This window comes from Cyprinodon tularosa, unplaced genomic scaffold (genome assembly GCF_016077235.1).
Source record: "Cyprinodon tularosa strain WSP-4 unplaced genomic scaffold, ASM1607723v1 ctg1133, whole genome shotgun sequence".
NCBI lineage: Eukaryota > Metazoa > Chordata > Actinopteri > Cyprinodontiformes > Cyprinodontidae > Cyprinodon > Cyprinodon tularosa.
Genome location: NW_024037930.1, coordinates 85,001 through 108,709, shown reverse-complemented (window position 1 = coordinate 108,709; position 23,709 = coordinate 85,001). Strand labels below are relative to the sequence as shown.

Genomic DNA, 23,709 nt, shown 5'->3' with positions numbered 1-23,709 from the left:
GTTTAGGAACCTGCTGGACCTGCATCGGATGCTTCGAAGCCTCTTCCCAGAGGGCAGCAGGGAGAACAGTCCATAGTTTTCAGGTTTAGGCAACTTAGTTTTCGAGGAAAACCTGCTTCATGAAACAGACGCCAGTTTGTGGACTTCCTGATAGTAAAGAATTACAATAGTCCAGCCTTGAAGTAACAAATGCATGGACTAGTTTCTCAGCATCACCCCTGGACAGGAGATTTCTCATTTTTGCAATATTCCTCAGATGAAAGAAGGAAATTCTAGAAACCTCTTTGATATGGGATTTAAATGACAGGTCCTGATCAAAAATAACACCAAGATTTTTTACTTTATTATCTGAAATCAGTTTAATCCCATCCAAATGAAGTGACTGACTAATCAGCTTCTTTTTCAGAGACTCTGGTCCAAAGACTATAACTTCTGTTTTGTCTGCATTCAGAAGCAGGAAGTTAAGAGTCATCCACGTTTTTATGTCTTCAGACATGCCTGTACTTTATGTAATGGGTTAGCTTCATCTGGATTATAGACAGAGATCTGTCATTAACATGAACAAACTGAAATCGATCAGATAGATCCGATTTAAACCAGTCTAGAGCTGTTCCTTTAATTCCAACAAAATATTCAAGTCTTTCTAAAAGAATATTATGATCAACTGGATCAAATGCAGCACTGAGATCCAACAGGACGAGCACGTTTCCCCGAAGCGCATGTCGAGGCGTGATTCATTTAGGGGAGGGGTCAAAATTGATGACGTCCGAAGCCTCGCTACTGTGATACCAGGTGACCGCTTTGGGAAGTGGTACAGAAAGCGCAAGAACTTCGACAGGCATTTAAACAAACTCAGTGTTCGGTCAAGATGATGGAGTTTGTAGGAGTTGCTGTCATTTGGATATAGTTTGGTTAGATTTTAAGAATAGATTGGTTGTTTTTCCAACCAATCTAGTTGCTTAAATCTATTTTGGTTAGAATAAACATGTAATGATCAAAATCTGAGCGTCATCTATAAGACACAGACTCCCATCCCTGAGGTTAATGGTTCAAGTCCCACCTTTGGCTTTTGAGAGTTGCGATTATACTAAATGATTTTTGCTAATGAGACTAATTTGCATTGGTTTGCCCTTGTAAAAATATAGTTTGGGTAAAAATGCTGCCAAATTAGGTCGGTTTAGCCAAAAGATTGGTTGAACACAACTTTCAAACCGATTAAAAACCAAAAAATGTGGAAAAACCTAATTATTATAGGTTTATTATACACACCAACCATTAACAATTTCAAAGGAACTTAAAAGGGCAAACTGTAGTTCTGCTGTCCACCAGTAGGTGGTGACATGTTCACATGAAGCCTCATGAACTGTGGGGATGGTTGAAGCGTTCAGTGCCTCATGAGGCCTCATCTCACCATCACCTGTTAGAGAAACTTGGAGATCTTGCAGAAGAATGAACTTAGATGAGATGAACAGCAGCAGAATGTAGCTCAGCAGTCCAAACGATATTTCTCACTAACAGCAGGAGTGGCTCCCTCTAGTGGCCCTTACATATTTTGTATGGCTTTCATTAATCTAACAAGGTTTTATGTTGGTAGATTTCCTAATAGGAACATGTTTAGAAATGACGCTTTTTGTCCCAGATTTATGAAGTGATTCTGTATTTCTTTATATTTCTATAAATATTATGTCTTACTAGCAAGAAGAAAAGGCATATTTTTCTCAAAGGTTTTATTGCATATTTCAGAAATAGAGAAAACTTGTAAGAACAATGATAGGAACTTTAACATTAAAAGCAGAATTAAATCTGCATCAGAGCTGTCAGCCAGACCAGCCTCCTCCTCCTCATCAGTCGGCCTTCAGGGCGAAGAGCACGTCATCCTGGCTGACGTTGAGCCGAATCCTCTGCAGGACCCCCAGACGACTGGGCTCCAGCAGCAGCAGCCTGCAGGCCCCCAGGTGCCGACACACGGCCAGACCCTCGGACACGCTGACGGGCTGCAGACCCTCCACCCGACACAGAGCCTGGTGCTGCACCAACACCTGCCAGACAAGACGAAGGGCCAAGGCTGAATGAAACATGCAGGGAACCAGAACCTTCAGTAAACACAAACATTCGCTGAGTTAGAATCGACCCACTAAGCCGCTTCTAGAACAGGGAACAAACTGTTCAGGTTTATCCTCTAAACTCGACTCTTGTGGGTTTTGTGAAGATCGGCTGAACTTTTTTCTGCAGCTCAGAAACACAGATCAGATTTTAGGCCTGATGGTTCGGAATGACGTCTGGGCCGAGCTTTGAAGAAGGAACCGCCTTCAGGTTCTGCCACAGATCAGGCCCAGAAGTATTCATACCCCGACCCATTTCCTTTCTCACCTGCTGGAAGGTGGCCTCCTCCAATCCCAGCCTCCGGAACTCTGCGATGACGGCCCTCAGGAAGAGCTGCTCCTGCGTCGACGCGCACCTGGAAACACACAGCAGTCAGTGACCTGCTGTCACACACGGCTCGGCCAACACGGAAGGAGAGAAGCTCACTTGATGGCGGTGATGTATGCCGAGGAGAACATCTCGTTCAGCGCCTCCATCACGTGGACCATCCCCACCAAACCTGCAGCAGACGGGTCGGCGGCCGAGTGTTCGCAGATCTCCGTCGCCCGCCGACAGATGTCCAGACACCTGCGAGCGTCGCCAGACAGAGCCGCCACCTAACAGAGAGGGAGGATCAGCGGAGACCTTAGCGAGGAGGAGGCCATGTTGCTTTACTACCTACTGGACCTGGAACCAGTGGATTCCTTATGCATAGACAACCAACTTTACCTCCTTTAGCCAGCAAGGGGCAGCGTGGAGCCCAATCTGGGTCTGGCTCAGAGAACCAGGTGGAACTGGACTAGTGATGAACTGTGACATCAGATCCAGCTAGAAGCTCAGAGGCGATTCCTGCTGCTTATATCATGACCGTTAAACTTAAACTGTACTGCAGGTTTTTCTTTTTTCAATTTTTACGGCTCCAGTGGTTCGTTTTTTTGACAATAGGCTGGGAATAGACGTGGCAAACGAGCATGGGTCACGTCGAGGACTAAGGGCTCCATACATGGGTCGTGCGTGCTAACCACTGCAGCACGCCCAATAAGCAGGATTTATGAAAACAAAGTTTTCTGAACCTCAAATCAGGGAAAGTTTTCAGTTTCAGTTTCCTCATCCTGTTTCTGTTGCCATAGTAACATCCTCCAAGAGCTAACCTGGTCAGCAGCAGGTTTTCTTCAATAAACTCAGTGTCCTCTGTCTCCTCTCTCCTTACAGCCAATCACACGTTTCATATATATATATATATATATTTATTAGGGCTGCAACAACGAATCGATAAAATCGATAAAAATCGACTTTTAAAAGCGTTGGCAACGAATTTCATCATCGATTAGTTGTGTTGCGTGATTATTGCGTCATCCGCCGCGCCGTCATCACTGCCTCTTGACTGAAAGAGGAAGAAAAAAAAATATGGCAGAGCGAGTCAGCGCCGCAGGTGCAGTGTTGCCAACTCAGCGACTTTTCAGACCCCTCCAGCGACTATTTTTCAAAAAAGCGACTAGCGACAAATCTGGCGACTTTTTTCGGTGTCACTGGCGGCTTTTGGAGACTCTTACGTGAAAGCATGTATCGTTCCTACTCTGCCGTGGGGCGCCTCCCCCACCCCAACCCCGTTCTCCCTCTCCTGCAGGAGTCCCTCTCAGCGCTGCAGTCAGAGCCTCAGCGTCCAGACTGCAAATGAAGCGCGCATGCACCGGGATTGACGGCGCAAATTGATCACAATAATTAAAATAGCCTGCGCTTTGTAAAGCGAAAAAAGTCGTAACATGCAACTTTTGTCAAAACAAATGAACATGGCGCGGAGGCACCACTGTTATGACGCAGCACCTGCAAAGGAAACCCGTTGGAGCCTTCGATGGCAGAGAAGAGAGCTGATCAGCAGGGTGAGCGGCCATGTTTGTTTGGTTTTAAAGTGGGGAAACGTAACGTTAGTTTCTCAGGTAGCTCATCTGATGCTTTCCTTACCGTGTTAGTAGGTTACAGACAGTGATAAGGTTGGCTACTTATTTTACTTTTATATCATTTGAATTAGCTTAAGCAGCGTTTATATTTACTTTATAAATAAATTAACTTGCAAATTATGAGGACAAGGCTTTTAAAGTTTAAATCTTCTGGCAAAGATAAAGTAAAGAAGATCCTGCAATTTATGGAAGTAAAGCAGAATAAAATCCAGCAAGATCAGTAATATGTCAATTAATTATCTGCCACATTCCCATGTAAATATCTGTCTTTGGAGGATGTGTTTTTTAGCACCCCTAGTTCTCTCATTTTTATTCCAAATACAATTTATAATTTGAATCACAGGGCTATTTTTATCTCTATGGTTCAGTATTTTCTCAAGTAGCAACTTTAACTGCTATACTTTCCTGTCTTAAAAGGCAGAACTCTTCTAGTCTAAAAAAACTCATTTGTTGAAATGGGGGGCCTATTGTTTGAACCCCTTAGGGGCTTTAAAAACAAAAATGCCTGTCTTTTTTGCGCTTTATGAAACATAGTAGCCTATATTTTGTGGATGTACAGCTACATTTCTCATGTAAGTTTGCGTAGTTTTAACACATTTATTTTCCATATTGCACCAGTACAGTTAATGAGCAACCTGTACTTGTGTGCTTGTTTGTTCTGTCTAAAATGTTTATTTTGGAATAAAGAGGTTAATATAAAAAATATTTTTTGTCCGATTCATCGATTAATCGAAAAAATAATCATCCGATTCATCGATTTTTAAAATAATCGTTAGTTGCAGCCCTAATATATATAAACAATCTGTGATTGTTTGGTCAGAGAAATTCACACCAGTGGCCTGCTGGAGGTCCTTCTGTAGGGCTCTGGCAGTGCTCCTCCTGCTCCTCCTTGAACAAAGGAGCAGATAGCGGTCCTGCTGATGGGTTGTAGACCTTCTACGGCCCTGTCCAGCTCTCCTGGAGTAACTGCCTGTCTCCTGGAATCTCCTCCATACTCTTGAGATTGTGCTGGGAGACGCAGCAAACCTTCTGGCAATGGCACGGATTGATGCGCCATCCTGGAGGAGTTGGACTGCCTGTGCAACCTCTGTAGGGTCCAGGTAGCACCTCATGCTAACAGTAGTGACAGTGACCCTAGCCAAATGCTAAACTGGTGAAAAAGAGTCAGAAAAGATGAGGAGGGGAAAAATGTCAGCGGCCTCCACCTGTAAAACCATTCCTGTTCTGATGGTCGTCTGGTTGTTGCTCCTCTAGTTCACCTGTTGTTCATTTCATGAACATCAAAGCAGCTGAAACTGATTAACACCCCCCTCTGCTACTAACCTGACCAAATCAATATCCCAGAAGTTTAATTAACTTGATGCTTTACTCTGATTACAAAGTGTTCCTTTAATTTCTCTGAGTAGTGCAGATTAATTAATTCCACAGGGAAAAGGAATTACTTTAGGATTAGGATTCACTGGATGATAAACTACTGAGCCTACTGGCCCAATCTGAGGTCATTCTATGGGGCTGATAACCGCTAATAAAAAACATTGATAGAACATTTGAGGTTTCTAACCTTAAGCTTGATCAAGTCTGAGTTTGTTAAACCTGCTTTGCGAAATGGAGCCCTGATGAAAGCCGCTCCTGAGGCTCAGTCTCACTGCTCTGCTCTCCTTTGCTAACCTCCTGTTGAGCATCTAGCAGTACCTAACACAGCCTGTTGGAGGCGCTCACCGTGAACCACTGATGAACCAGGCACCAAGGCTGACGAGCCGAGCGCCTCTGGACTTTTCCAGACCGCGCTCCTGTCTGCACGTCGCTACGTGTTCACAGGTGAGAGACGGGCAGCGATGACATGGAATCCAGAACAAAGAGAATAAATTCTGGAATTCATCGAATCTGTGAGTTTAATGCTCTAAACGTCTTCCTGAGAACTGGTGGTGGTAAGCAGAACAACTGAGTGGTGACATCATCGGTCACGTGGTCTGATACGACAGTCCGTTACTGTAGGCTGCTTCTGGATCAGAAACAGGTGGGGGTAGGATAGAGCTTTACCTTCCTGGAAACCAGCTGCAGGGCGTCCTCCTCGAAGGCCTTCACCTTGTTCAGGCGGGACGTGATGATCTGCTGCAGCTGCTTGAAGGTGTACGGCTGGAAGGACATGCGGGTCAGACCCTGGGAACACGCAGAGCGTCAGACGCTTCGATTTATGGAGAAACAAAACATGCATCACAAACTGGACCCAGAGTCGGACCACCAAGCTGAAAATCTTCTAACTGAAGTTTCATTAAACAAAAACATTTGTTGCTTCAAAATTTGCATTTATTTCATTTAAAGGGCAAAAAAATTCAAGCAACGAAACCTGCTGATAAATATTGATGTTTCACAACAAAAACGTTGATTTTGGAAGAACTGATGTCTGAAAAAATTAAATCTTCATAAAACTAAACATCTGATTCATTCATAAAATTGATTAACTGCCCAAACTAAATCTGAACAGCACCAAGTCCAAAAAGGACCAAAAATAAATAATAAAAGTTTGAGAAAAGTTTCAGCTTTAGATTTCTGTTGTTATTCGCAAGAAGAAATGTTCTGATGTGAGGAAAGGCTCGGCGGCGTTTAGCAGAACAGCTACACTCTTTTACATCGACTCTATAACCAGTTAAAAGTATAGAGGATGTGAATTTATCTCTGGGTGGATCATCTCAATCAGTGGTCCTCCTAACTGTCAATCATTCTGGTGATCTGTTCGCGTAAGGCCGTCCTACGCGCTCGTCCCGTTAGCGCGCTCGTCCCGTTAGCGCGCTCGTCCCGTTAGCTCACCTTTCTCACCGCGGTTCTTTGAAAATGGCTGAGGGTCGGAAGACAAAAAGTGCCTACGAAGTGAAGGAAAGAAAGGCCTCAGAAGAGGGAGATATATCCCAGAATGCTTTGCACAGAGAGCTCTCCTTGCAAAGCATTATGGGATTTTCTGTCACAGCGACCCGCTGTCACCATAGACCAGGGGTCGGCAACCCAAACTGCTCAAAGACCCATAAAGGACCAAAAAGCCTCGTCTAGCAACACGGCTCTAAGTGTTTTATCCCACTATAGAAAAGGACGATATGGGCTTAATTATATAATAAACATTCATGATTAAATGTTGATCCTGGAGCAAACGTCACATCGTAGCAGGAGGTGATGGGCGAGCAGCGAACGCTCTCACCGGGCGCTGCGTCACCGCGCCATCTGGTTTTGTTGCATTGATGAAATAATAGAAATGCGATAAAGGAATCTTTCTATGGTGGACGTGTTTTTGTTGGGAGGAGCTGATGGAGGAACCAAGCAGGAAGTGACATCATCAGAGCAGAGCTCTCTAACCCTGAAACCCCTCATCCTCCGTCACCAGCGCTCCTTGGTGGGATTTAGATTTTTAGGATTTGGGGAAAAAATGTTAGTAAGTTTCCATCCCTGCATCAGAGCGCTACCTGTTGGATCTATGAACGGTTTTCTATGCTTGCAACCAAACTAGCTGCAGTAGTGGAGTTTGGAGATGCAATCACGGTTCTTACAGCATAAGGTGAGTTAAATTCAAGACTTTTTAAGACTTTTTAATGCCACTTGAAATAAAAATGTAAGACCAAAGTCACAAGAAACACAAGAAAAACCTGCTTGCGACAACTTAACCCATAGGTTTATTTTAACATAAACCACTGCACTAATGTTTCAAATTTTGAAAAGCTTCCCATACAGGAAGAAAGCTAAAATCACACAGATGACAGATATATTTGAACAATTATTTAACTGAATTCACAAACTTTGTTTTAGCAGGGAACAAAACAAATCAGTTTTAAAGCCCGAACATAACCAGTGCTAAGTCTTTTTTGCTGCTATTTTTCTTTGTATGGTTTTCTTAGTATGTTTGATTTGGTGATAAGTGGAGGCGTTGCAGAGACAAGGGTGGAACTAAACTGAGAAATACCGGCTGTTTCTCTCTAACTCCATTTTGACGCTTTGTGTTTCGTGCTTCGCATGTGCGACTCCACTGCCTTAATTCCCATCGTTCTGAGCTTGAATGGCTTCTTGCATAAATCCACTGAGCCTCATGTATGTTCCCTGGTTTTAGCCATGGAGAAAACTCTTGGCTGGAGACAATTTTGGTTACATTTACACTTGCTCATATTTTCCAGACTAAAAGTAAATGGCGCATCTCCCAAATGTCCCGGCAGCAACGACGCTTTATTGGTTCCGCTATCGGGACGGAACCAATGATGGCGAGCCGTTATTATTTTTTATTAAAAAAAAAGGTCAATTTTTATGTTTTATTTAGATTACAAATATAAATAATAATATTACAAATAATCTTATTTATGATGTTTTAAAAATTAAGACCTATGAAAGACTGATTTAAGACATGTTGATACCAATTAAGGCCTTAGTTTTATTTTGAAGAATTCAATGCCTTTTAAGACTTTTTAAGGACCCGGTGAACCCTGGATATGACACAAGTCAGTGAATAGTTCCGTCTGAATGAATGAAAATAGTTTTAATGGTTATTGAGTCAGAAATGTGGCGGTAATGTTTGATTTATCTAAAGGTTTTTATCTGTTACTGATTAAATGGGTTTGACTGGAATTTAAGGACAGATTCTAATATATCTGCAGGGGAGGGGGACTATAAATCTGATAGGAGTTTAATTTTTTAATTGCACAATTTACTTAAGTATTTATTTTTTTGAATATAAGAGACACATTTTTTATACATACATTGTTTAGATTTATCTTTCGACTCCTTTTATAGAATATAACAGAATAGCAAATCATTATTGTCCATCAATCGGGAAATTCTAGTGTTTTCAGCAGCAAAAGAAGTTTTGAAAAAAATGATCACGCAAATGTGGACCTTAGAAAAATGTATTAAAAAGAATAACATCATAGTGAGGAGTTAAAAGATACAATAAAATACTGTAAAGTGTTTTATATATAAAACTAGAAAATAAATATCCAATATGCAGCTATGGACATTTTTCCAGTAATTTGAAAATAGCAGCAACATCAGAGATGAAAGCAGCAGGTTATCTAACTGACTAAGGTTTCTATCATTATATTAAAGTGAGAAGGATTTGTCCCCTTCAAAGTAAAGGCTGTAACGCCCCGGGGCCTCCTCACACGGTTCTTTTCCTGGGAGCAAGTTATTTACTACTCTTAACTCAAACTCGTTAAAACCATATAAAAAAGGACTATAAAAACAGGAGTAAAAAAGTAACAGAGTTTATTCTAGATCAGGTCGTTACAGGACAGAGAAAAATGCTTCGAGCTATGCACAGCTGTGGTCTCAAAAATCACGTCCGCAAGCGTCCGGCAAAGTTTGAGCCCCGATGAAGGTCATCTCCTGCTTCTTATACCTTGTGAGTCTATGTGTTGCGTCAGGTGGATGCTTAGCTGTCCGTATCAGAAACTGACACGCCATCCATGTCTTGAACTCCATGCAGGTTGCCTCTCTGTCTCAGGGTTACAGATACAGCAGCTCTCCTATCAGACCGGCTCCAAGATGTGCCCATATCCTGTGTATTCTTAAAGACACGAAGGCTGTCTTGATTAGATGACCTCCGTACACACCGTGATATCCACAATGTGAAGGAAGGCCTTCTGCTCTGTCTAATCTGGCTAACAATTTAACAGTGCACATGATGTATAAATAATAAAAACCTAACAATTACATCTGATTTGATTGGTTCCTGTTCCCGGTGGTTGGAACCTTTATTCCACTCTGGATTCTCATCAGTCTTTGTTCACTTTACAATAAAAAAAATGAAAAAGAAAGTGGTTTGTGTGTGACTGTCACAGTTGCTAGGCGACAGAGCGTACGGCGGCTGGACCTGTTTGAATTCACAGCCAAAACTCTTCCGGTCTCCTTATTTTCATAGAGTTTTTCCGAGGAAGCCAACTAAATGGGTCGGTTCCTTGGAAGGATGCAGCCCCTGAATTGGATCGCTCTCCAGGACCCACTTTGGACCTGCATGGTCTACATGTCAACCTTTAGAGGTTCCAGTTAGCTTGTGGGTTTTTGCTAACAGTGGTTCTGGAAGCAAGCAGCGGATAAAGAACCTTTAGCAGAACCTGATCTGCTAAAGGTTCTGACCTCCCGTCAGTCATCGTTAGTCATATAGCCTCACCAGTCTGCTGGCCACTCTGTTGATCATGATCCTCTCTGGCAGGTCCATGGTGTTGGCGATGGTCAGAACCACCAGGCGGGCGTGGCGGCGGGTCGGCCAATCGAACAGGTTGTACATTACATTCTGCTTCCTGGTCCAAAGCAGGTCCAACTGCAGAGACAGACAGTCTGAGGATGCATGTGGTGGAGATGAAAGCAGCCAATCAGGATCGCTTACGGCCGCCATCTTTTAACAAATATGACGATCCTTCATGGTTCAGATCAAAGTGGGACCTAAACGGGTTTACGGGTTGAAGTTCCTCCTAATAAAGTCAAAACTTTTCATCTGGGTCAGTTTCCTCATTAAATCAGAAGCTTTTACGGATTTCAAGTGTTTGATTTAAAACTATAAAATATTTTTTTTAAAATATTGTCTATAATAAAATGTATTTATGATATTTTATGTTTTATTTTTGGGTAAATGTATGTATTTGATGTGATGTTTGTTAATAATGCCGTTTAAATGAGATGGCTCTCAGTCTGCCAGACTACTGGAGTTTATTGGTTCAAAAGCTGCTCCATGCCTGCGGTGCAAATACTAGTTAATGTCAATATTGGTCATATTTGAAGACACTGCTATCCGTCCCAGAGACAAAACTGGGCAGATGATGTTTTCAGGGAAAATAAAGACAGCAGGTCCAAAGTTCTAGAACCTCCCAATTCTTCCAGATTCTGTTTAAAATAATGCAGTTTATGGTCTCTGAAATGAAGGCTGGAGCTTAAAATGAATCCAGGGACAAACCAAAGAGTTCGCCAAACTTTGGCAGATCTATCTGGACACAGATCTCCTGGCTGCTTATTCCTCAGGAAACTGTCCAGATCAGTTTTCTCACCTCGTCCACCAGCAGCACCGTCGTTTCCTTCCTCAGAGCCGGACTGCTGAACCTCTTCTCCAGCAGCGCCGCAGCGTGGTCCGCTGTGGCTTTCTGACCCGTCAGCTTCTGCAGAACCAGAGAAAAACCTGCTGCTCAGATGTTGATGATTGTCCAGAGGAAGAGCTGCAGACTCTGGGAAAGGAAAACCTTCATAGGAACAATAGAGACGTTCTCTATCACAGTTATCAGGCTCCTCTCCTGTGGAACCAACTACCAGTTTTAGTCCGTGAGGCAGACACCCTGTCTACTTTTAAGGCTAGGCTTAAAACTTTCCTTTTTGATAAAGCTTCTAGTTAGAGTGGCTCAGGTTATCCTGATCTATCTCTATAGTTCTGTTGCTATAGGCTTAGACTGCTGGAGGACATAGGGACCCCTTTTTCATCATTCTGCTTCATTCTATCTCTATTCTCCCACTCTGCAGAATCTGTTAGTTCAATCTCTAACGTTCTGCTCTCTCTGCTTTTTCTCATAGTAGCTTCATCTGGTCTGTTCCTGTTTGGCTGTCACATCGCCACCTCCTCCCTCTTCCTCAGATCCTCCTCCATCCACTTCACTGACCCCCATCCCCCCCCCCCCCCAGCTGCACCCGCTCACCACAGAATAAACTTTCTCCCCGAGTTTAAAACCAGAATCCAAACTTGTTCCAGCTTTACTAATTTCTGAATCCACTGTTCTTTTTCGTCTCCATAACTACCCTAAATTCTCTAATATTGGCCTGTATTCCAATAGCGGCCGGGTCTCTAATAATGGCCGGTCTCGCTGTCAGAGGAGGTAAATAATGGCCGGTCTCTAATACAGGCCGGGGCTATAAACGTTTTTTTCTGGGCATACCTCAACATCATACTTGTGGTAGTAAGTAACATACAAGTACCACAGCCCTACGCAGCTGAACGACAGGCCCTGCTGCTGCCCGTCTGCGCGAGGAAGAGAACAGACACGCAGCAGAACATGAGGAGCAGCGCGAGTGATGAGGAGATTAAAGGGAGAGATGAAGAGGAGGAGAAAAACTGAGGAGGAGAATTAAACAGAATTGGAGGATTTTTATATATTTTTTTTTACTTCAAACCAAGCGAGACATGGTAACTGTACTTTTTCAATAAATGAACCTAGTGTTTTATAGGTTCAAATAGACACAAAATCTCATTTTTATTCATTCCACTGGTAGTCTGTTTTGCTCAAATAGCAATAGAGGCCTGTCTCTAATACTGGCCTCTATCCAATAAAGGCCCGGGCCTATATTAGAGAATTTACGGTATTTATACGTTTCTGTTCCCTGTATTTATATTTATTATTATTTTATTTTTATTGTTCTATTTCCAGACTAACGGCGTATTTGATTCTCACTTCATCGCTTCGCTGATGTTTTCCACGCCGCAGGTCTGCAGAGCAAACGCTGCCAACAGGAGGCGGTTCTGTTCACTGGGTTGAACCTGAAGAACCCAGAAATCAACCATCTGCTGCTGTAAGCGGGTCGGAGATGCGGCGCCGCATCCGCTCACCTGCAGGATCAGGACGTAGGCCTGGTGAGGGTCTGTCATCTTCATCCCGTTGATCTCCACGAAGAGGAACGCCGGGATCTCGTCTGCGGCGGCGGCGTGCTGCAGGCAGCGCATCACCTCGTGGACCGTGGCCGTCTTCCCCGTCCCCGGCACCCCAGAGATGTACATGCACCTGAGCAGAGACAGGACGGGTTTCAAAAGGTTCGGTTCTACCAGTGGAGTGGGTTCAGTGGCTAAGAGCTCCCCCTGGTGGCTGCCAGCAGAATCACAAACACCTCCCAGACCGACGCCCCAGTTCTTCTCTAACTAGGACTAGGGGTGTAAATCACATCCATCATGGCGATTCGATTCAGTATCGATTTCCTGACCCAACGATTCGATTATTTTCGATACTTAAGAATACACCACGATTCGATTCGATTTGATTAATCGATTAATCGGTTAATTTTGTTATTATTATTATTATTTTTTTTTTTTTACACCTTACAGGCTAAACAAAGTTTCAAGTTTGAAATAAATCAATGAAAGCTGTAATATCATTATGCATTTTCTTTAGAAACAACAGCAAATAACAGAAGTAGAAAAGTTGCATCAAAAAATACTGCAAAAATACTGCACAATATCAGTGTAATGAGTTCAATGCAGTACCTCGGCTCCAAAGAAACTGTCCAACATATTTTTTTAGAATTTAATAAATATACTCAGGAAAGAGAGATGTTGTGTAGAGAGTTAGACAGGAATAAAAGTAAACTAGATATAAGGGAATTGTTTCAAAGGTCATCTGGGGATGTAGTTTTTGGTAGTATTTTTAATTTTCTAAGAAGAACGGGTATTTTAGGGAGAATATAATAGTTTGTCTGGTCCATACTCCATTCTGGAAGGTGGCGGTAATGCACCTATAAGTTGTTTGCCAACCGCCATTAAAAAAAAGAAGAAGAAGAAGGCTCCAGAGTGTTGCGTCTCCGCCCCCTCCACAGACGCTCCGCTGCTCCTCTCCCAGATTGTAGCTGACCGCAAACAGTGCACCAGACAGGAGGACGGCTTGTTTTGTTTTTATGACCGAAATTGCGGAAAACAACTCGTGAAGTTTGACCCGTTAGAAGAGCGAGGTGCGCGAGAACGCTGGGAGCCTTTTTCCAGCTGAATCTCCGCTCTTTTTTCCCTCCGTCGTCGGACTAAACTCGCCCCCACTTCCTCGCCGCCTCGGCCGTATCTAGACCCACAGCGTGTAGCATAGACCATGCTTCAATACTGAGCATAATTTAAAAATGTCTGTGTGAAGCTTGCTGCAACAAACTGCTGTAATGCTGCGTTCACACCGGGGGCAGCAAAAGCAGCAAAATCGCGTCTGCTGCTTCATTTTTGCTGCTTGTACCAGTGAATTCTGACGCGCGTCTGAAGCAGCTTTGCTGCTCTCGCTGCGCGGTCCAAAAGTGGCTCTGACGCGCGTTGGGCGGAGCTTCACTATCCTTTCTCTGCCTTGCAGCTATATTTGCTGTGATCAGTGGGAATAAAGTAGTTTTAATATGTTTTTAAGTGAGAAAATACACCTGAAAACTTCATCAGTGGAGTCAGTTCATCCAGATTACAATCCTGCCTCCCACTGTTATTTCTGTCGGAGCCGCTCAGACCCCCACATACCGACGGTGCGCCGACAGAAGGAATCCATTAATCAGCAGCCTCTGGTCGGGTCGCCTCCTCGCGGTTTACCGCGGTGGCTGGTAGGTGTTTTTCATCTAAATAATCCGATCTGCAGGCACCAGAATAATAAAAGCGAACATATTTTGCCGGCAGATGTATATATTTTAAATTAATTATGCTTTAATAAACTGTTTAAGAGAAGTGATCAGAGCAGTCTGTGTCATCAGCGCTGTGTCTCTCTCCCAGCCAGCTCCCAGATCAGCTTCTCTGATTGGTTGACGCGGCGCGTCGAGCAGCAAAAATTCAATTTTTCCATCTCGAGCAGCAACGCGTTTGCGGCGCGTCACGCGCGTCAGATGCCAAAACGCGCCCGACGCGCTGCTTCAGCTGCTCAGACGCGCTGCGCTTGCTGCTCGAAACGCGCCGCGGGACCTTTTGCTGCGCCTTGACGCGCGTCAACCATTGACTTTGCATGTAAACTCGCTGCTTCTGTCGCGCCAGCTGCCCCCGGTGTGAACGCAGCATAAGAGTATAACCAGGAAGCGAGGTAGGAGGGGTAAATAGGTTTAGCGGCACCGCAGGGAGGGAGGAGAGTTACGCCCAGGAGCAAATGGATAAAAATAGACCGGAGGGAAAAAAAAAAACATTAATCGATTATCTTGCGGACGTATCGATGCATCGGATCGTCGGCTTTTGGATCGATGCATCGATACAAAACGATTATTATTTACACCCCTAACTGGGACCAGTGCAGCCGAACCAGAGGGAGCTTCTCAGATTCTACCAGAATGTGTTCCAGTTCGGTCCGGTTCGGTTCTCACCCCCCCGTGCCGTCCAGGATCTTGCTCTCCACGAAGCTGTAGATGTCCTGGAACTCCTGCTCCCTGCAGGGCAGCGACTCCGGTACCGAGGAAACGTGGAGCCTGGAGAGGAAAGGACAGCTAACTGGACCCAGACGGACCCGTCAGAACAGAACCACACAGCCTGGACTGGTTCTGATCAAAATGGATCAATACCAATAAAAACATCCCAGAACTTTTCAGTTACTGAAAAGTAACTAGTGGTGAACAAGTGGTTAGAGCCTCGAATCCTGAGGTTCTGAGTTCAAGTCCCACTGACTGCCACTCTGGGTCCCTGAGCAAGACCCTTAACCCCACACGGCTCCCCGGGCGCCGCCCACTGCTCCCCAAGGGGAGGGGTTAAATGCAGAGAGGGAAATTCTCTGATTTGAGATAAATAAACGTCATTTATTATTATTATTATTATAATGTAGCGTCGACCAGGTTCTAAAGGTCAAAGGTCGTGTTCCAATAGGGTTTTAAATGTGGACTTTCTTCCTCTGCGGGTCCAAACCCGGGCCTGCTCTTCTCTGGACCTCAGGTTCTGACCTCTCCTGACCCGGACCCAGCAGAACCTCAGTGTAAAAATCAGCCCAGCTGTTGCTTCCAGATGTTTTTATGGATTAAAATGGAACCAAAGTCCAAAAGGTTCCGTTATGGAACTGGACCAGCTTCAGGGTTCTGACCTGGTTCTGGCCTCTTCCAGAACGTTGGCGGGCCGTCGGGTCGGCTGGGCCCGGTTGGGGATGCTGGGGGTGGCGTGGCGGGGGGTCCGCGGGCCAACCTGCAGAGACGGAACCGGGAAGGTGAGACATTTCCTACAGACCCGGTTTGGCTGTCGTCTCCATGGCAACCCTCACCTTCCTTGGAGTCTTCCTCGGTGTCCTCGCTGAGGAGCGGTTACGCTTGGAAGAAGGAGAACCAGACCCTGCTGAGGAAGAGGAGCGGTTCTTCTTCACCACCACCCCTTCATCATCTTCCTCCTCCTCCTCCTCTTCCTCGCTGCTCTGCAGCTCCTTCTTGGACGGAACAAACTCGTCTTCCTCGTCTGGGTCGGAGCTCAGATCCTCCCGAACATCCAGGAGGTTCCTGGTGGAATAACATCAAAGCAGAAGATCAAAGCCTTCCTCCTTGGACCTGCTTGGAGGTTCTGGACTCACTAAAAACTGGAAATCTACCAAAACCAAACAGAAACAGCCTGGTTCTGGACGGGTCAACACTCACAGCTGCTGTCTGATCCGAGACGACACCTTCAGAGCCGACCTCCTCTTGGAGCTCCTCGGGGCGGCGCCGACCGGATCCGTCGGGGAATCTCGGCTCGCCTCCTGGGCTCTGAGGGACAGACGGACAGAACCAGCTGCAAACCGATTTCAGAACCGTTCTAGAACTTGGAATAAAATGGTCCATTCTAAGCATAACTGGTCAGAACCGCCTGAGAAGAGTCGTGCAGAACGTGGACCTGATAACCGGACCGGGCCCCACTAGCAGAAAGTTCTGCTTCAGTGTGACGCTGCATGTGCTCAGGGGGCTCACCGGCTGTCTCGGTCCAAACCTTCCTGTTCAGGTTTTGGTTTCTCTCCACTGGAAAGGAGACGCTTTGAGCCGATTGGGCCACAGAGGGGTCACGGTGCCGCTGGAGCAGCAGGACGGTGCCGTGACCCGTTGATTAGCGAGACAATGACGGCGGGTCCATTAATGTAGCAGAGATGGACCGACGCAGATTATCAGAACCCGGACAGAACCCTGCCCATGCCTACCTGCTGGTGCTGGTTCTGGTCGAGGACCCAGGGCCGCGGCCCCCGTCGGTCCTCCTCAGAGGAGTGAGGCTGTGGGCGAGGGAGGCGGTCCGGATGGGGGAGGCCAGCCTCCGGGCCAACGATCCGGTCGACTCCAGCAGCTGGTCCAGGACGTCGTCCGTTAGCGCCACCATCTGCTCTGCACCTGAGGGGACGTTTGGACCGTCTTGGCTTCCTGTCGGTGCGGCGTCGCAGAGCTGCAGCTTCTTGCGGACCCCCAGCTGGGTGCCGGTCCTCCTGGCGCTGAGGCTTTTGGACACAGACAGTTTGGTCAGAGAGTGGGCCGACTCCGCTGGCTTACCGGCGCTCGCCGCGGTTCTGCTGAGGTGGACATCACCAGACGCCGCCCTACGCAGGACTGCAGGGTCTGGCGTGGGGAGCGCACGGCGCCCCGGGCCCCTGGAGGTGGGGGTAGCGGCGTGGGCAGGGCCCGGGGCGCCCAGGGGCAGGGAGGGCTGAGGAGGACGAGGAGGCGCAGACTCAAACAGAGACGGGTCCAAGGGCCTGAAGGTCCTGGAGTCCCAGCAGAACTTCACGTAGAGCGGGCCGCCGTCCTCTGGGGCGGGGAAGGGAGCATCGGCGTCCAGGTGTCGTACCTGCAGAGGAAGGGGGGGGGCTTCAGTAGGTGGGGGGCCTTGACTAAAGATGGACGGTTGGCCCCAGCATCGGTCACGTCTGCTTTGTTAATAAAGGATGATTCTGTTTCAGGTTCTGATGGAGGCTCACCTCTACGGGTCTGAGGATGGACTCTACGTCCACCTCGTCATCACAGCTGCGGCCGTCATAGAAGAAGATCTCCTGGGGGTGCGGTTCTCTGCCCAGCAGCTTCAGTTTGCTCGGAGGCACTTCAGAAACCCGGACGAACCACTGAACTGTGGCCTTCTTCTGCCGCCCGGACTCTGGAACAGAAGAAGGTTCTCAGGTCAGCCTGTGGTTCTGATCCAGATCTGTGTTTTCAGATGTAACCCGCTGCAGGAACATTTTCTGTCTCAGACCGACCGTCTTCAAACAGCCGCTCCACCCGGGCCACAAACGGGTTGTCATGGTCTTCTCCTTCGATCAGGATGTGCTGCCCGCTGCTGACGGCGGTCTGAGGAACACCCTCCCCTCCGATGGCCAGCGACCTGGAAACATTCCTCATGTTAGACCCAAACCCACAGGGGGCGCTGCTGACACCCTCTGTGTATCTATAGAACAGGGAAAGTTGAGTGGAGGGAAAAAGGTCCAGATGCTTTGCTCCAATCTGTATGAATGAACTGGATAATTTCCATGTGTATAATTTAGGGATGGGACTGAATAACTAACATTCAACACATACACCCCGACAAAGAATGTAGTGTCTAGACACGTCGAAGGGGCGGGGCTTGTCAGATTTCTAGATTTTACATTAGATACTTAGACCAGGACTGAACACTGAGTTAAATCACTGCAGCAGGAGATGCTGATTCATCTCCTGAACTTTCTAACCCTCCTAATGTGGCGGTTATCCTTCCACTAAACCTTCAGCCTCTACCTGGGTGGCTGTTTGTGAGCCATGATGTCTGCGTCACTAAAACTTTATCACCTCGCTGGGAGATTTATATCAATCATATCAATATCCTGTTATACAATTAAATTTGTTTCCAAACTCAAATCTAACCTGATATCTTCTGCTTTCTGATTCCTTTTGCAGGAAATCAACAATGTTCCATTTTCATTTTACTAAGTTTCCTAATTTTCTTGTTTCTCTGAATCAAATATTATATCAAACAGAACGTACAACTAGCTCCACCATATTTATTCTGTAAAATGTTTGTTATATTTTAATGTCTGACGGATGCAAACTGACTAATGATGAACTAGAATCTGAACAAATGACAGATTTAATGGTTTTATTTCTTCCACCCAGTGAACTGCTAAAGGCATTTCTCCTGTTTAAACTCCGTCACTAATCTAGGGGGGCCCCAGAGCCCCGCATCTCGCTTCTGAGCTGAGCTGAGTAAAATATGCAGTACTGGGATTCACCAGATGGTGGCAGGAAAGCAGCCTGTAGCATTTCTGTGCAGAAGAAGAAGTTGTCCCCACTAGCTGTTGCTAAACTGACTGGGCGTTTCTCAATTCACGAGAACGCGAGTACGTACTCTCGTCCTCATGAAGTCCTTTCTTGGCGAGAACGCAGGAAGATCGGACTTGACGAGAACGCGAGCACGCAAGCACGTATGTGTATTGGAAAAGAAGCGTACGCGTGACGTCATCACATGCAACGTTCTTTAGCATTTCTTTAACAGTCAAAACTATTTATTCCCTACACAAAACATTTTCAAAACAATATTTTTAATTTCTAAAGTTTAAAAAACATTTAAAAAAATGAACGAACCGCAAAAAACCGCCATCAGAACGAGCGGTAGTTCACACATAACTAGACCGAGAGAAGTGCACTACAGACGGGGTAAATTTAGCCCTGGCTGCGGTTACCCTCAGAGGTCTGCTGGTTACTCTGGTCCGCTCAACGTCGGACTTTTTTTTTTATTTCGCACTAACTCTGTAAACAGACCACACAGGGAGGCTTCAATGTATAATGTTATCGCCTCAAACGATTTCAAAACGTACTTTTGAAGAACAACAGCAGCAGGAAAGGGAATGTTTAACTTAACACTGTGAGTGCTGTCTGGAATCAAGCTGCGGCCGCGGGGCATTCTGGGGAAGCGGTCAGTCTGAAGAACGCACAAGTCTGCTCTGATGCATGCTCGATAAAGAGGGCGGGGCCAGAACAACATCCGGGGATTTGGTGCGTTCTCGAGAATTGGAACGGTACTCGGGCTGAGGCTGATGATGTGTCACGAGTACACGAGCACACGAGAACGCTCAAGAACGCATATTGAGAAACGCCCACTGATGTTCCAGGGATGTGAAGCTCTGACTGACTTCCAGACCTTCTTGGTCCCGGTGTTCCATGGAATTCTGTCCCCTCTGAGTTTGGAGGCGCATTGAAGCCAGAGAGGCGGCCATGATGGATGGAACCATTTTCACTGCACTGCTGATCGATTACTGGCTAAAATCAGCTCCTATAATCATCTCACTGTTTAACATCCAGTTTAATCAGCAGCTGTTGTTTACTAAACTGTAAAATAAATAAATAAATAAACAAGGTCCTTTTAAAGCTGTTTTGTGTTTTAAACGCCAAGAGAATCGTTCTTTTTCCACCTTTTGTCACTTAAGCCTGAAAAATAAAATTCAGTCACCAAACAGTTTTCCAACTCGTAGTATTTCTCATTTTTCATTGAGAATATAAGAGGATGGAAACTGACTGATAACAGGACATAAAAACTAAGATTTCCTGAATAGATGAGAGTTCAGACTTTCTGCTAAATCCTGTTCTAATGTAAAATATGACAGATTACTGGATTAAGGACATTTCTAGTATATAACATGATATCAACAACAATTTGAGAATTGAGTTGCTCTTTATTTCCCAAAGATATTGGAGGAGAGGAGAGAATGGAGATTTTAGCTGCCTGAAATGATCCGTTCCTCCTCCACAACATGAGAAGAAATTAATTCACCTGCCAAGTTTTTAACTGTGTTTATTTCTCTCTTCATCAACAACAAACTCTGTGGATTTGGTGACATTTGATCATTATTTGCCAGAGTTATGAGAGGGAAATCAAATATTTTAGCCACCTGATATAATCCAATCCTCCTTTGATGATCTTTATGAAATATATTTCCTGTTTAAATTTTTCTACAACAATTTACAAATATTCCAAAAAAAAAGGTCAAACCAAAACCACTGGACTTGTTTTCCCAGTTTGAAATGTTTCTCTTTCCATCCAGAAATGTCTGCAGCAATGCTACCAAAGACATTTGGAATTGAAAATTAAAACACATTAAATAGAAGATCATCAAACCAACAGTCAGATTTATTTCAACTATTTTGGATTTCAAAATATTAAATAAAAATGTTTCAAACATAATATAGAAAAATAATGACGATTTCAAAATTAACAAGATTTTTTTCCCCCCTCGGTATGGGGGGGGGGGGGGGGGGGGTTATATATTAAGTACTGTATATTAAATATTTAATTTCCTTCTCATAACTTTAGCAAATATTGATCAAATGTCACCAAATCCTCAGAGTTGTTGTTGAAGAGAAGAATAAACACAGTTAAAGATTTGCAGGTGAATTAATTCTTCCCATAAAATGGAGGGATTGTTTATATCCTAGAAATGTCCTTAATCCAGTAATCTGTCATATTTGACATTAGAAAAGGATTTAGCAGAAAGTCTAAACTCTCATCTTCACCCTCAGGGCCCCTGATCTAGAATCCTAGCACCGCCCCTGTGAAGGACCATCCAGCGCGCGCAGCGGAGTTTCTCACCGGAACTCCAGAGTCTTCAGCTTCCGGTTGAAGCCCACAGCTTCGCCCCTCCATTCGTAGGTCCGTCTGACCCTCAGTCTGGTTAAATACTTCATCCTGATCTGATCACAGATGCGGACCTGCTCTCCACGACGCAGCCACCATCAACCAGCCGCAGGAAGTGACGTCACCTAAAGACTGCAGTCCGCGGGAAAACCATCAGCTCCACTCTGCTCAGCAGCGCCTCCTGTGGCTGCAGTTGGTAAAAGCAGAGTAGTGATGGAGTTCATGGAGGAGAGCAGAAGCGACCTTCTCATTGGCTGCTCCTCCTCAGAGGGCGGAGCTTTTTTTTCATCCAATGTCTTTATATAACCGGTTCTGCTGGTGGGAGAACCAGTATCATTATCATATTCTTATCCACCTTCTTTCAAAGGATGAAACTTTAGAGTCAGAAATGATCAATCTCTTTTAATATTGTAATAATGTTGAGCTCAGAATGTGGAAGATGGATCCAGCACGGTCATTAAATGCAACAGGAGACCATGGGAATCATTTGTGGAGTTGTTGGGGCTTCGATGTAATCTGTGAATTAATCTTAAACTGAATAAATCTGCTACCAATTTCATTACACATAGTTGTAATATTATGCAGAAATGATTCGTCTAGAGAAATGCCCAAATCCTCAGCCCAGAGTTTTTTTAATTGGATCAATCAACTGATTAAGTAGTAATTTAAAAAATGTTAGAGTCCCTTTAGTACTAATATGTGATTTATGGTCCTCAATCCATGTATATTACATGTTCATTATCAATTTAGCAAGTTTGGCACATCAGTATTATTCTGCTCCATTAACACATTCATTTTATTGTGATTGATATATATAATATGATATTTTACATTATTTATAGACTTCATTGACTTCAGACCTACTATGCAATGTGATGGGCCTTTATTTTATCATAAATAACAGTAACCTAGTGATGCTATAAAACAGCCAGTGTGTATCAAAGTCAAGAATTTATCTTTATTTATTTATATATATATATATATATATATATATATATATATATATATATATATATATATAGAGAGAGAGAGAGAGAGAGAGAGAAGTGTATATATAAAAAAAGTTTTAAGTTTTCTTTATATAGTAACCCTCTCAGGCTCAAATTAAGTTGTAGTTGTAGGAAAAATAGTTAAAAATAGTTAAATGATCCACTGGGCTATTTTTCCAGAAAGATTTTTCAATTTAAAATGTCAGAAACAGTTTTATATACCCTGAAACTCAACGTTATTTCTAACATTTAAACTGAAAAACAAAGTCCAGTGGATTGTTTTTAGCTCTTTTGGAATCCACTAAGAATATTTAAATACTCTGAACCATTAGTTTGTTTTCAGCAAGAAAACAAAAAAATAGTTCAATAATGAATTTTATTTTTATTTTATTTTTTATTCTGTTCCTGCTCAATACATTACACTGAGCGGAGCTGTTGACCGTCCCAAGATGGCGCCACCAAATCAAGACTGTACCCATAGGCGAAACTCGGTCGATGTGCTGCCTGGTCCATCCACTGCAGTACACATTCCTTCCAGTAGGTAGATGTAAATTACATTTAAGTTGTTTGCCAGCCGCCATAAAGCATCAGAAGAAGAAGCAGTAGAAATTTGTCGTTCCCTTCGTGGAAGCCGCAGGAGGTTAAAACCTCGTGACTTGGGGAGGATGACCGGTTGAGTTTATAGGAAATGAAACAAAGATGGCGTCCGAGTGGAGGGAGAGGATCGAGGCTTTCTGCTGCAGCCCGAGCGGCTTTCTGTGCGGATCCAACTCTGACAGCTTCCTGTCTGAGCTGCTGCGGGAGCTGCGGGATGACCGGCTCAGCTATGGACTCAAGGTGAGGACAGTGGGTCTGCTGGGGGACAGTGGGTCTGCTGGGGGACACGGAAGACACCATGTAAAGCTGTTCCTGCTCACAGGCAGCCGCCATGTTTGCTCCTCTTGAGGTCCCTGGCTGAGGGAGGGGGGGAACCTGGCTGAGGGAGGGGGGGACCCTGGCTGAGGGACGGGGGGGGGGGGGGGGGGGGTTGCCTGGCTGCTGCAGAGGGAGCCATGTTGTTCTAGGATGTTCTAGGATGCTAGAGGGGAATGGATGGAGCTCCTGCCTTGTTCCAGCAGACCTGTGGGTTTAGGAAGGAGCTCTGATCCTGAAGGTGTTTCTTGCTTTGGTTCTTCTAACGCTTTCTGGTTCCCTGCAGGTTCTGCTGTTGGTTCCTCTCTGCGAACACCCCTTCCTGCTGTGCTCCTCAGAGTCCGCCGGTGAGGAGACAGCTCTGGATCTCATGTCCGTCTTCCTCCAGTGTCCTCCCAGGTCTCAGCAGTTCCGCTGTCATCTCCTGGTGGCCCTCACCAGCGTCCTGATCTGCTCCTCCTGCGCCGGCTCCCGCTCCCGAGCTTCTCTGGACTTTCTGGACCTGCTGCTCCAGGTCGCTCAGGACACCAGTGATCAC

General features: G+C 45.1%; 2 protein-coding genes across 2 annotated transcripts in view; one reads left to right on the top strand and one right to left on the bottom strand.

The window, feature by feature from the left end:
* Nucleotides 1-1,712: 1,712 nt before the first annotated feature.
* Nucleotides 1,713-21,407, bottom strand: orc1 (origin recognition complex, subunit 1). Its single transcript, XM_038302955.1, has 15 exons — nucleotides 21,226-21,407; nucleotides 17,867-17,991; nucleotides 17,594-17,766; nucleotides 16,829-17,463; nucleotides 16,296-16,403; nucleotides 15,932-16,160; nucleotides 15,758-15,855; nucleotides 15,054-15,155; nucleotides 12,592-12,763; nucleotides 11,051-11,158; nucleotides 10,180-10,329; nucleotides 6,081-6,200; nucleotides 2,530-2,699; nucleotides 2,371-2,458; nucleotides 1,713-2,039 (listed from the first exon to the last, which is right to left on the bottom strand). Exons 1-15 carry the CDS (start codon nucleotides 21,318-21,320, stop codon nucleotides 1,845-1,847), a joined length of 2,568 nt encoding a protein of 855 aa, XP_038158883.1. The 5' UTR covers nucleotides 21,321-21,407; the 3' UTR covers nucleotides 1,713-1,844.
* A 1,411-nt stretch (nucleotides 21,408-22,818) lies between these two features.
* The window catches only part of ap5b1 (adaptor related protein complex 5 subunit beta 1), a 7,237-nt gene continuing 6,346 nt past the window's right edge, over nucleotides 22,819-23,709 (top strand). Inside the window, exons 1-2 of the mRNA XM_038302944.1 lie at nucleotides 22,819-23,096; nucleotides 23,458-23,709. The exon at nucleotides 23,458-23,709 is cut by the window's right edge and continues 531 nt beyond it. Of these exons, the coding sequence (XP_038158872.1) occupies nucleotides 22,959-23,096; nucleotides 23,458-23,709 (390 nt within the window). The 5' untranslated portion in view covers nucleotides 22,819-22,958. The remainder of the gene's footprint in view (nucleotides 23,097-23,457) is intronic.